At 41.1% G+C, this 14,846-nt stretch overlaps 1 protein-coding gene across 1 annotated transcript; it reads right to left on the reverse strand.

Moving 5' to 3' along the window:
• Positions 1-7,725: 7,725 nt before the first annotated feature.
• On the reverse strand, positions 7,726-11,076 carry LOC308078262 (ADP-ribosylation factor-like protein 3). The gene is made up of 5 exons (XM_080419383.1): positions 10,938-11,076; positions 10,575-10,691; positions 10,425-10,475; positions 9,784-9,969; positions 7,726-7,832 (listed from the first exon to the last, which is right to left on the reverse strand). The coding sequence occupies exons 1-5, from the start codon at positions 11,064-11,066 to the stop codon at positions 7,785-7,787; spliced, it is 531 nt and encodes a 176-aa protein (XP_080275509.1). The 5' UTR covers positions 11,067-11,076; the 3' UTR covers positions 7,726-7,784.
• Between the last annotated feature and the right edge of the window lie 3,770 nt (positions 11,077-14,846).

Below are 14,846 nucleotides of genomic sequence, written 5' to 3' on the forward strand. Positions count from 1 at the left end.
GAGAAAATAACTTGGTAAAACATCTTCAATAAATACATTATTTAAGATATTCAATGGTTTCGCCACTGCGCCATTAAACTATAATGCGGCTTATGTATCAATTAACTTATTATTAACTTGTATTTCCTAGTTCTGTAAAGCAACTGCAGCTACATCCTATTGTATGTGACGAAGGCCGTATATATATATAAAGGTTTTTATTTCAAGAACAGTTAAAACAATTATAGTAATGGTTATAAAGATAATAAAATAGTAATAGTTATATATATATATATATATAAGAATAAACTTGGGTCTGGGACATAATACAAAACTTGTAACCACTTTAACTCTATACTTTATTGACCGAGGTCCCAGGGCTCTATTGGTCTGCTCCTTTTCCCCCTTCACACCAAATCTCTTTAATGAAAACAGGTGATCTACATGCTCACAACGTGTCCCAACATGACGCTTTGAGAGATTGTAGATCTGCTATTTCTACCAAATGTTCCCTCAGAATAGTGTTCATTTGTTTAATAGACTTATAATTACAACACCGGAAGGTGATCATATTCTGCTGTCTGCTTACAAACTTAAAACATTCTGTGCCCTTGCTTGTCTATTGACCAAATCTGAATCCAGTGAGAAAATGTTTTGATGCCATTCGATGCCAATTTAGTGTGTCCACTCCATCTCTGATTAACCCATTAGATTTTTTTTATAGAAAATTAATCTCTATCAAAATTGAGAATACATATTTAAATAGCAGAAATAATAAACTAGAGTACAGTAAAATCAAAGAGAAATGAAACTCGCCCAGCTTCGTCTTTACTGTCACAGATGTCAGCTCGTATTTGTACACATAAACATACAGACAACGGCGTTGATGTGTATTTGATAGGACCCTATGCTGTGGCATTCTCACAGTATATCACCAAGCTGGTGTGTTTTTGTGTCCGCAAAGTGTAGGACAACAATGTGTTTGACAATTTTTGTCTTTTGTTGAACATAGAATGAATGATGAATTAATACATTGATATTAACAGTCTTGAATTCTAAGCAATGTGCAGTGATTTCAGACAAGTGCAATGCAGATGAAACAAGGAAGCGCACTCACTCACAGTAAAATCACCAGTTGGTTACATTTGTACACTCTCTGGAGTTAAATTAACACTTACAATGCAGGTGTGTTTCAGGTGCACACATTTTTTGTGGCCTTATAATAAGGACGAGTTAAGGGAGTCTCATACTATTTCCTTATTATCATAGGAATAATCGATGCTACATTTAGCAACCCATCACAGCTGCAGTCCTCCTGCTGAGCTATCCCACTCAGTTAGTCATTTCACATTGGTAATAACCATAACACCAACACAATTAACATAAGCAATATAATCACCCTCATCATAATCATCATTATCATCATCACCATCATCATCATCAACTCCACCATTCCCGACCCAGACACAATTATGACCATAGAGCCAAATAAGGCAGCATTTTGTCCACAGAATTCATGCAATATTAGGAAAACACATCTATTGGAATTGCTATCACGCATAGTGGAACATTAATTACTAGACGCGTTCCTCCAAATTATTTGCTTTCTTTCCTCCCAGATTCGACTATTTATCCTCCACTGTGTCTACACACAATGTGTAGCCTATTTTTCATACCACTTATTATTATTAATTTTCTTTACCATTATCTCTTTTTGTTCTTTTTCTCTCTTGCCTAATTTATGCTCCGTGGTATGTCAGTATCGAGGCGCCCGAAAATAGCCGACCTACAAGCTCACGACGTCGCGTCTGCGGCGTGCCGTGAGCTTGTAGATTGGCTATTTTCCTGGCCTGTGCTACCATTGTACGAAGGACTATAAATTAGGCGTCTCTCTCTCTCCCTCTACACTTTCCCCCTGTAGTGATTGATGGAGTCAGGCAACGGAGCACAGAGCAATGTGTGTCCACCAGTCCAAGACAGCCCGCATCTGAGAGAGAGAGAGAAAGAGAGAGAGAGAGAGAGAGAGAGAACAAGAAGAGAAAAAAGGGGAACGAGAAGAGAGAGCAAGAGGGAAAAGCGAGCTGGTGGTGGAGGTGCTGCAGAATTAAACAGAGCGAGAGGAGGGGGGGGATACGAAAGAGGGCGAGAGAGACGGAGAGGGAGAGTGGAAGCGAGAAGGGGAGGAGGTATGAGAGAGAGGGGAGCTCAGCTGAAAGCCGCAGACTTAATTCTATGCATCATTAAGCAGTCTCACTCAATGCAACATCCCCTATACATCATCCACGCTCAGTAAACACAACGATGACATTACATTAGCAACTGCAAATGAATTTTCTTTTTAGAAGGAAATTGAGAATAGTCTCTTTCTGTCCCTCTCTTTTGCCCTCTTTCGCGTGCGTGCGTGCGCGCGCGCACACACACACACACACACACACACACACACACACACACACACACACACACACACACACACACACACACACACACGCACACACACACACACACACACACACACACACACACACGCACACAGGCACTTGCAGAGCACAAATGCAGGCCATAAAAGGTAAGGAGATTTAACCAAACGAAAAAACACAAACACATTTCCCTTTTCCTGAATGGCCCTGCCTCTCTTGCTTGTTCTCTGTTTCCCAGGAAGAACAATAGAATACAGTGCACAAATGCATGCACAAATACATGGCTGTGCTGCACACACATCTGCTGAAATACATTTATGATGTGAAAGTATCGTACTTGCAATGAATATCCATTATTATTATTAGTAGCATTAGTATTAGGGATGCCCTAGAGTTCAAGAAACCATATGATTCCCTCAAATTTATCATTTACTAAACTATAGATTTATTCCTAATTTGCTTGTTTATTTTAGGTTAGAGTTAATTGTTGGCCGATATTTAATTGTATTTTATTTAGACGTTGTAGTGAGGAGATAGGGGGAAGACCTGCAACACATGTATTCATCCAGAATCAAACCAGGAACATTGTAATTGTGTACTTGCTAAGCTACCCGCACACTCCTATACATGTACAATTTGAATGGCTATTCTGTATATTATCATTATTACAAATATACTGTAGTGTAGGTCTACCTTCCCCTTCTAACTTCTAGCCTGAAAGTAACATTCATTTAATCAGTGATGAAAATTAATATGTGCGTGCGGGTTGCGCAAGTGCACGCGCGCGCACACACACACACACACACACACACACACACACACACACACACAGTTCTTTTGCCATGCATGCCCAAGAAAATGAGAATGACATAAATTATCAAGCTAATCAAAAGCATAATTATGTTTTTATTGCACAAATTATGTATTTTCCCCCAAAGTAGCCAGGCTTTCAACCCTAGGAAATCTATTAAGGTTATGCTATAGATCATCCCATCTGCTGTGGCATGTGTATATATCGCCTGGCTCATTTGAGGAATATTGAATCGGTTACAGAAAAGTAAGCCCTGGATTGAGTCAAATGTAAAAATCCATGCATGTGTGAGGAGCTGTCACTGGGTGCTGTAATGACAGATGACGCTGGCTCTCTCTTTCTTTGAAAGGTGATAAAAAGTCAAATAATGAGAACTAGGGAGAGACAAGTGTGTGTGTGTGTGTGTGTGTGTGTGTGTGTGTGTGTGTGTGTGTGTGTGTGTGTGTGTGTGATGTGTGTGTGTGTGTGTGTGTGTGTGTGTGCGTGTGCGCACGCGAGTGCGTGCGTGTGTGTGTGCGTGCGTGTGGGGGGCAGAAGGAAAGGGAATTGGAAGATATCTGTCAAAAGATAAGGGCAATCAATCAATAGGGAAAGGCATCTGTGGATATTTTGAATGATGGAAGGTGCTGTTTCTTTCTCAGTTTCCCCCATGTGACACCAGTGCAGTCCAGAGTTCAAGAGTCAGCGAGGGGTCAAGAGTATGAACTCTAAGATTTATACATTGTCGTACGACATGCAGAGAAAATAGCAGATCTACAAGCATGATCTTGCCTTAACAGCGAGGTACTAATATACTCCTTAGATTACAATTATATAGTCTACAGATGTATGTTGCATGTTTCTGTTATTATTTATTTTGTGTGGCTTAGAATCACACTAATTTGAGAAAGGAAGAGTGTTTTATTTGTGTGTTTATGTAAGAGAGAGAGAGAGAGAGAGAGAGAGAGAGAGAGAGAGAGAGAGAGAGAGAGAGAGAGAGAGAGAGAGAGAAAGATGGCAAGAGATGGAGAGAGATGGGAGCGGAAGAGAGACATTTTTCAGCAACTGCTCATTACATAACAATGGGAACACATCAAAATGACAACAAACTCATTAATGGCGCCTGTAAGGAGAAATTGGAGAGAAAACATAGAAATCTTTACTCCTGGTAAAATGAGTTGCCATCATCCTGATCCTACCAATTTTGAGGGTGAGGCACTCATTTAAAGAGGCACATAGCGCTTCTTTTTTACCTTTCTTTTGGGAATATGCCAATATTTAAAGTATATTTCCTATGGAAGGGCCAATGTGGTAACCAGACCTTTGCTCATCTACTGCCTCTCTCCTTCCCTGCTATCTGTCTCCCTGCAATCTCTCTGCATCAAACAAAACCAGAGACCCCCTACCTCCATGCTGACCCCACGCCGTGCTCTGGGACTGACCTAATCCGAGGTGTGAACTTCTGTCAAGACCCAGGCTGCTACACTCCAAGTGATGGAGCTCCCCGTGTCATTTTTACAGTCCTCCTCCTTGCCTGTTTAATGACTCCAGTTTGGTTATGGTAAAGGGGCTTTGAGCAGTAACTGCCCTGGAGAGAGAAGCACACACACACACACCCACCCATCAAAGTGGCTATGAGAGGAATGTGGACATTTGTTTGTTTTATCATCCAGTACCAACACTTATCTGCTTAATCATAAAGGATGGGTCTGGGAACGAGGCTGGAGGGATACCATGGCAGCAAATCAAACATCCCAACTGCTGTAACTGTGTCTGCTTGAAGGATGGGATGCATTCATCTCTGTAACAGCAGCTCACCAAGGATATAGATTCTGTTTGGAAAGAGGGTATTGACATTTGTACAGCGAGTGTGTGTGTGTGTGTGTGTGTGTGTGTGTGTGTGTGTGTGTGTGTGTGTGTGTATATATATATTTATATATATTCATTTATTTGTATTATCCTTTACTTGCTCTCTCTTATTCTCTCTTCCAATCTCTTGCAAACACTTCTGCCTAAGTTACTAGATTGTGTCCGAATGCTACAATCCAGGTGACTAGACTGTAGTTACAGAACATGAGACACACAGAACACTTTAATTAAGTCACAGGATCTCTCTCTGTTTGTGCCCATTGCAGGTCAATCAGTCTCTGCCCTTCATTTCCCCTGTGTGGGAGGCCAATGTGCTGGGGTGAGGAGCTGGGAAACTCCCATGATTTATGCCCCTTTGCAGGCCTGACTGCCTCTCACCTCATTGAGGATAGCACCAGCCTGGGCCGCCGGGGGTAACAAGGGCTGATTACTTCTCACCATTATTTTATTTGAGGAATTGTTCACTGGTATTTATAAACCCACTTTCGTCTGATTAACATCCAGTTAGTAAATATTGAGTAGGAAAACGTTTATCTGCCTACTTTTGTCTGAAAGTACATATTTTTAATAGCTGAGTGATTATTCCATAGATCAGATGTTAATGATTAAGCTCTGCAAAGGGAAGGGAGAGGGCACTTTATTACCTGTCTCACATGATAGATTTTCATTTCCTTTTTCATTAATTCTTTCTTTGTCAATGTGCACTCCTCAGGTGTTAACATTTTAGATCAATTTTGGCATTTGAGAGAACTGAAAATGGTTCATCATCATATTCTTACGGAACAATTTCATCATCTGAGAGTCCATTGACCAGGAAGATCCATTTAGGCCAAATACATGCACCCAGCGCCTCTCTTTTCTTGTCAGGGGCTCTTAAGTGCAGCATCAACAACATTCAAATATGCAGCAGGGAAAAGTGCCTACATAAGATCCTTGTTGCATTTCAGTAAAGCAGCTCATACTCTTGGCTGACAACTGAATCACTTCGAGGTCCAATTTGAAGCTTTCTGCACTTGTGTCAACTTTCATCGTAGGATCAAGCAACTCTGGCATATTAAAATCAACCAACCTTACATGGAGAGAGGGCCACACGCACGCGCGCGCACACACACACACACACACACACACACACACACACACACACACACACACACACACACACACACACACACACACACACACACACACACACACACACACACACACACACACACACACACACACACACACACACACACACACACACACACACACACACACGCGCAAGCATGCAACTAACAGCATAGCAGTAGCAAAGCACTGTGACTCAAGGCCAAAGAGGTTTGTTTTTATCATGGGCAAAGAGGGCAAATCATGTTGGTATGAAGAGGGCTATATAAATGCAAATTGTATTGGAGATCTATTAGACTCCCGGAAAAGGTTTGTATGTAAATGCCCTATAAGACCACAGTAGAGCACTCAGCCCATTCAGATTAGTGAGGTCTGCTGCAAAAGACAAAATAGAAATGGGAAAAAAAAGAAATGCAATTGCTTGGTGGTAAATCATGGTGAACAAGGTGAGAACTTCAGTAATTGAATGGCTGAGGTATTTCTTTGTAATTTAATGTATATGCAAGAGAGGTGTATTGAGGGGCAGATGCTGTGGGCATTTGGAAAAGGCTGCTGGGTTCTGTCATGGTATTTGCTTTACTAAGGGAAGAACTCTGATGCATAAAATGTGAATGAATTCAAGGTCCATATAGGTGTGAAATTCAGAGATTATGGTGCTGATAATTCATTCATTCAGTCATTTTGTTCACGGTACAAGGCTTTTCTATACAAGTGCAGCTCACAGATTCCGTGGGCATAAGCAGCTCTGCCATCACAGAAGACTGTCGAATGAGGTAGAGGTTGAAGTGACAACAAATGAGTTACTGGCTACATCGTTTATGGTCTCATTGGCCTGAGATATAAGCTTTAGAGATCAAACATAAGAAAATAGGTTTATCTGTCTAGTAGTAGTGTCACATCAAGTACAAAGCAAAGTCTCATTTGCTATGACATGACCAAGTTAAACATTGTGGAGAACACTTCATAGTCAGTTAGGGAAAGAGCACTAGGACATGCGTTAGGATGTGCAGTAAGTGGAGCAATGATGCCCTCTAGCTTCCATCAGAGAGAAGCACAGACACTAATACACTACAACAGACTCAATTGAAATGACTGATTTGACCATTTACAGAACACAGGATTTGTTGATCGCTGACTCAGTCAATTCCCTTGTACTCTACCACCAAGTACCACATTACAAAAAATAAAATAAAAAAGTTTACATAGAAATGGCAACTGAATTAAATAATCTAATATATACAGTATATACAATATGTATACTGCCTTCTGAATATTATGAATTGTAATACTTTATTCATAGAATAGGTCTTTTCTATTTTAGCTGACCAATTCATTATACTGTTCATTAAAAACATTATATTATATAACACTAAACATCAAATGTTTACTGGCAGATATACTCATTTTCAATTATTTTTATTCTATACAGCATATTGTACATTTGTTGTCTTAAACTCTAGGCAAGGCACAGGCATTGCATTGAATTTATATATACTGGCTATATTTTTTAATGCAATGACAATATACTGCCTGAAATTGAGCTTGAACTGAACCCTGATAGAAATGATGGTTAAAGTGCAAAAACTGGAATCTCTTGAGGGGTGAGTGTTCATTCTCCACTATTTCTTCCGAACCCTTATATTCTGGCAAACCCATGTCATGCCATCCTGAAAAAGAGAGCACATCATGTCAACCATAAATACAAAGAACTGAAAGACAGTGCTGATTTATGCCTAATTCATGCTTCGGTGACAAAGTGTTGTGTGTCACTAAACACAAATAAAGTATTTTCAACTGAAAAAGTTAAAATATTGATACTGAGTTTCTGAGATATCCATGGGAAATGTTTGCTCACTTTTCTCACTTTTCAGTCAGTGGCAAATGATAAGAAAAACAGACATTTGCAGTTGCATTCACCTTATGAATTCTCATCCATAAATTACTCCACAATGCACAATCTCTACTGAGAGCTCTATAGATTAAGGTATTTTTCAGGAGCTCATTTTCTAAACTGTCTATTTTCAGCATACATAATTGCCTATTATAACTTACAGTTTGAGAGTTCAATACACAGCCTAAATCACATTACAAATATTCACGGACATTACTACGATATAATTATGTATTATTTAGTGTGGTGGTGATAACCTTTCCTGTCTGCAGCAAATTAACACTAATAATAATAATATACTGTGGGAGAAACCATGTTATTTTCTGTTATTTCCCTGCGTTGCAAGGTTTTGTTATTGGTTCGGTGTGTCTGTCTAGCTGTTGAGTTTCTTTCCCACTTGCTGAGAATTCCCCCGATTTTAAGCCTTATTGCAGATCAGCGACTGGAGCTAGTGTGAAAGGGCTCAGATCCCAGATTTTGCCAAGCCCCCATCAGTCTGCGAACAAATCTGAAATACGGCAATGACTTCAAACCAAATCTGAAACAAGCTTAGCAAAAATAATAATGTTGTTTATTCATTTTCTCTCCAATTTAGTCATTGCTAATTTCCCATGTGTACAGCAGTCCCAGTCGCTGCCACACAACACTATTGGCCTGGGGAGGGTAGGCTGTAGGCTACCACATGCCTCCGTCAATATGGAATCACTGGCCACTTCTTTTAACCTGAGTTTCACCAGGAGAGTGTTACGTAATTTTTTTAATTGGTCAATTTGTTTAATGCATTGAGAAAATGCAGGAATTGAACTGGGTTGGATTAAAAAAATTACGCACCATCACAGCTATTCGTCTGACAGCATTTCTTTGTGCAAGAGGTCATAGAAAAGCGATTGTTCATTTAACTAGACCAGGAGACCTGGTTGTGCCAGACCCCTAGTGGTTAAATACTCGAGGTGACGTCGAGGTGACGTCACGCCGACATCTGATTGACTGGGTAGGAAAAGAGGGACAGACCGACAAAGCCTCATGTAGGCCAGACCCCTTAAAAATTCAATTGTTTTTGCGTGAAAAATGCACTCTGTTTGCAAGGAGCTCAACACCTGTGGAGGTTCACACTATCTTCACCTGTTCCCCTCCCAATTCAACAGGTGCCCCGACTAAACAGTAGGCGCTGCTAATGCAGCAACAACGACACAATCCCCTACCCTGGATGCAACATCCAATCCTCTGCGTAGGAGTGTTCTTTACCACATCCTTAAAATCGAGTTTATCAGATGGGTATAAACATGGGTACAGCATGATGCAGTTTATCAAACTCACAATTACAATACACTGTCCTCCATTTTTAGATACTAGTGCAGTGTTCTGTTGTCAGAGTACTTTGAGGCCAATCTATGATGTCATTCGATGACACGCCAACTTGGGACAGTTTGGGGATCTCCAAATTAGGGCAAAGTTTCAGCCCAGACACAGGCAAGACAGACAACTTAAACTAATACCGGCTATGTAGTTACAGGGATGAAAGAAGAACTATTCTAATCGTGGTAACAGATAACTGCTGTCATGACAACAGGGCCAGCAATGAGGTCACAGTTCAAGCAAAGTCAACTCTAAGCGATGGGCACAGTGCTCATCGCAACGGTGCCAGAAAGACAATTGCATAAAGTCTAAACTAAATACAGCACCTCCCTTGCTTGTATGTGTGCATGCTGGTGACTGTGTGTATATACCTGAACTCCCTCAACAGTGAACGATGAGCAGGCCTGGATCTGCCACATGCGGTCCCTGATAGTATGCAGGTTTAGGCTCTCAGCTAGTTCAGATGCGGAGGCAGCTGGCAGCAGGTCCTGCTTGTTGGCAAAGATCAACACCGGTACACCAGCCAGCATGTCCTCTTCGAGCAACTCAAACAGCTCCTGGGAGGACCAGACAGAGAAGAAAGGATTTCCTAGGACTGGAAGGATTCTTTTCATGGTGAAAACACATTTAATGTGTTGCAAATGACTAATGAATCAGTAACACCATCTGTCATAGACAACAGTCTTTCTTAAGGATGGCTAGACTACAGCAAGTGGTTCTCAACCTCATTTCAAGGGTCCCCTAGTTTGATATGCATTAGGTCACGGACCCCTTTATCTCTGGGACCCCAATCTACACTGTGCAACCTCAGTGTTAATAATTTAACTCTGAGAGTGTACAAATGGAAGAACATGGATCCTTACAGGTCCATTAGGCTCCATACTATCAGAATTACAGACCTGTAAGGGTCCATTTGGTTCCTCCCACTCGAACTCCATCAAGGACCCCTGGGGGTCACTAGTTCTCAACTTGAGTGGACCAGAGGTTAAATCATATGAACAACATACTGTACCTGTTTTGTCTCTTCAAGCCGTCTCCTGTCTGTGCTGTCGATTACATAGATCTGTAAACAACACAGTTATGGACACAGATAACATTAAATATGTGCATTAGTATATAACTGCAATAACTGGTTGTATAAGAACTTCTAAATAGCACCTACCAGCACATCTGTGTTCTCAAAATAATGCTTCCAGTAGGGACGGATTTTGCGCTGACCTCCAATGTCCCAGACATTTAGCTTAAAGCCTGATGATTGAACACTCTTAATATGGAACCCCTGAGGAGAGGCGACATAGAGCCACAATTATGCAATATCTGGCCTGGAATATGAGTGAGTTATAGTATTCCAAACTATAGTGCCATATGTTGAAGAATAAGCATGAAATTGAAATCATAATTGAGTGTCTGTGTGTGTGTGTGTGTGTGTGTGTGTGTGTGTGTGTGTGTGTGTGTGTGTGTGTGTGTGTGTGTGTGTGTGTGTGTGTGTGTGTGTGTGTGTGTGTGTGTGTGTGTGGCTGTGTACTTGTGTGGGAGAGATATGGCTAATATCTTCGGCTGCCAACTGTTTCAACAGGGTGGTCTTGCCGGCGTTGTCCAGTCCCAGCAACAGTAACCTCACTTCCCGGTCTTTCCGATTCTTCATTCCCCGCATTATAGACAGCAAACCCTGCCAGTGGGACAATGCATAGACAGACATGCATGAACAGTTACAAATACATTTACATATCTGGCCAGGTGTAGATACATGTGGCATGAACACACGGATGATGATGATCAAGTACGTGGACGACGCGACAGTGATAGGTCGGATTGTCAACAATGACGAGACTGCCTATAGAGATGAGATCAACTCACTGGCACTCTGGTGCCGGGAGAACAACCTCAACTGGACTTCAGGAGGCCGCAGAGAGATCATTGATAGCAGTGGAAAGTGGAAAGGGTCAGCATGTTCAAGTTCCTCGGAGTACACATCGAGGAGGAGCTCAAATGGGAGACACACCACACACGTGAGGAAAAAGGCTCAGCAGCGACTGTACTGGCTTTGCCGCCTGAAGAAGTTCGGAGTAGGACCCTGCATCCTCAGGCTGTACTACAACAGCTCAGTTGAAGGCGTTCTATCAGGCAGTTTTACGGCCTGCTATGGAAACTACTGGCCGAGAAAAGAAAAACCTACAGCGAGTGGTGCGGTTGGCTGAGCGCATAATGGGAGGCGAGCTCCCCGCGCTCCAGGAACTGTACAACAAGCGGTGTAGTCAAAGCCCAGTGCGTCATCAAGGACAAGCACCACCCCAGCCACAAACTGTTCAAACCCCTACAGCGACCGTGGGCGGGCAGTATCAAGGGCATCAGGTTCATGAACAGCTTCCACCCGGCTACCGTCAAGACAAGGTGAAAAAGGCATGTCGTCAGGCTGGTCTTATACTTTTGCTCTTCCTCTCGGACCTACCTGAGGATTATACCAGGGACAGTGACTTGGACTCTTTTTTGCTCTTCCTCATGGACCTACCTGCGGATTATACCAGTTACCTTATGTGAACTATGTGGTCGACGTGCGCTGACACTTAGCACCTTAATCCCATTTGCGACTGTTTTTCTTTTCTCGCACCTTAACTAACGTCCATAGCATATCATGTTCACAGTATATATCTGGGGCTATGCTCACGCACCTTATGTCTTACCTCAGGTACTTACCGCACCGGATAGATATCCGGTACTATGTGTAGCTCATTTGTTTTGTTTTTAATTTATCTCTCTTCCCCCTTGCCCCCCCCTTCCCTTTCTCTTATGGAAATGACAAAAACTATGCATGTAGAGTCTACATGTAGAGCTTGCACAAAAACACATTTCACCCACTGTTTTACACCTGTAAACCTGTGATGTGACAAAAAAGCTGATTGTGATGATGATGATGATTATTATTACTACCGTGTTGCTCTCCAGACAACTATGCAGTATACTATGCAGTTAGAGAGAGAGAAAGAGAGAATCCAGTTGTGTAAGCATGCCGTCACCGTGTTTAAACCAAGCCCTAAGCTTTGCCAGCTATTGATTAAATAACCACCTGGAAAGGACCCAGGACAGCTTCCACCAATCACAAGAGACCAGTGTAGGTATTGTAGGGATTGGCAGCTGTGTGCAGGAGGCTAAATGCTTTCCGAGAGCAACAATCACTCAGAGCAGATTTAGCTGTTAGCTGCTTGTCATGGCCTACATACAAAAGGCAAGACCAGTTGCTTGTGTCCAGAGATCATTCATTAGCTTGAAGGGATGTGGTTGGTTGTTCAATTACTGTATTGTTATATACAATTGACTATAAGCTATAAATGTCTTCAAAGGACATTTTAAGTGCATTTTTTAAGGTAAATCTTAAAATGCTTGTGTTAATACAATATGTGCATATGTAATGAAATGGTGAGGTAGCCTACTCTTAAGCCCTTCCAGGGTCTCGCACCTCACCTGCACAATAGGCTACTTTTGTATTAATGCTTTCTTGTGAAAGATGTCATTGTATACAGTATGAACACATCTTATTAGGCAAACAAATCTAAAAAAAAAAAAAAAGATGGTCCATGTTATGATGGGTGAATTATTTCCTTATACTGGTAAATTGCATTGTTCAAACGTGTAATTACTTAACTACTTTAAAGTAGCTGACTGTAGTAAACTAGAAAATATCCACCCAGAGTTTGAATGAAAACAGGCCATGTAATTATCAGGTACATATATCACATATTGTCCTTTGCACAGTAATATAGTTATTTTGACAATTAGTAAACTATTTATGGATCAGTTACCTTACTATTCATTATTTCATCAACAAAGTTTCATCACAATTAGCTCTACTTACCATGTTTTCTTCAGCTAATGTTCTTGCTTTCAAATAGGTCCAGGTTCAAGTGGAATGAAAGGGATTAGCATCTTCCAATCCATGCTCAGGCACGCCCCAGGTCACAACCCCATGACGTCACCATTAGACATGAGGACATGACCACCTGGGCGTTCCTTACAGAGGTGTGTGTGTGTGTGTGTGTGTGTGTGTGTGTGTGTGTGTGTGTGTGTGTGTGTGTGTGTGTGTGTGTGTGTGTGTGTGTGTGTGTGTGTGTGTGTGTCGATAAAAATATATTTAAAAGTGATGAGAAACACTCTATTTGTGTTCATTTTGAAATGTTTTTGTGATGGATTTCAGGCCTTCAATATGTAGTTCTTGGAAATGCAACTATAGAGTAGCCTACACTACAATATTATGGAAAAAAGGAAAGCCATCTACAGTAGACTATATGAAGGTAAAAGCATGTTGCTCAAATCAAATCTACAAGCTAGAAGTCTTTTGAGACTACTACAGACCGTTACACATTTGATTTGACACCTAATTAATTTTGATACATATTTATTCACGTGCAGCATAGCGGTAAGTCGACACAAGGGGGCGCAGTGTGACTTCTCTTCTGGGCAGCAAGTAGTAAAGATACCATAAGATACACAATACTTTGTGCTGTGAATGAGAGAGACACAATCTGCTGTTGGCCTCTATCAGACAAAAAATAGCACATTATACGGTTAGTGCAAAGCATATAACAGTAATCATTAAATATTAAGTATAACAAACAAACACATTTTCTTCCACACCATCTTACTAATTAATAAATTTCAAACTATTTTTTTAAAAATATGTATGTATGTATGTATGTATGTATGTATGTATGTGTGTGTGTGTGTGTGTGTGTGTGTGTGTGTGTGTGTGTGTGTGTGTGTGTGTGTGTGTGTGTGTATGTGTGTGAGTGTGTGTGTGTGTGTGTGTGTAGCTCATTATACACAGAATAGGCCTACACTACATGAAAAAAATCTGATAACATCCAAAAGATAATCATGCTAGTATTTTGGTCTCTATGGTGTGTTACATATATCAATACTTTTATAGAAATAGCCCGTTATAGTGCCTGCTGTCCCTATCGTCTACTAGCTCTGTCGTCTAACAACTTTACAGTGGTTCTCAACCTTTTCAGGCCGTGACCCCCCAAAATAATCATAACTGGGGACTCGGCCCCACCCTGATAAGCACTTGGAAATGTAGGAGTTGAGGCATTCAATTTAGTTTGACTAGGTTCCACAGTTAAATATTGTGAAAATATGGTATAGTTTGTTGATTAGTTTTGATGCAGTAATGTTTTTTTTAGGTGTTAAATTTAAAAAGGTCTTAAAAGTAATTCAACTGTCACTTCACTGTCATCTGGGGACCCCCAAAATCATTGTGGGGACCTCAAAATCACAGCTTGAGAACCACTCTAACATACAAATTACAGTGGTTCTTCTGACTATCAAATTATTGTCTAATTTTACACCTCAATCGTTTTCCTGCCTGCCTGCCATTACCATTCTTACACAATTATAGCGCCCCCCTGCGACTGGTGCAACAACTGACAGACGAACCGAG

The sequence above is a fragment of the Gymnoscopelus braueri genome (assembly GCF_963280865.1).
Source record: "Gymnoscopelus braueri genome assembly, chromosome: 22".
NCBI classification, from domain to species: domain Eukaryota; kingdom Metazoa; phylum Chordata; class Actinopteri; order Myctophiformes; family Myctophidae; genus Gymnoscopelus; species Gymnoscopelus braueri.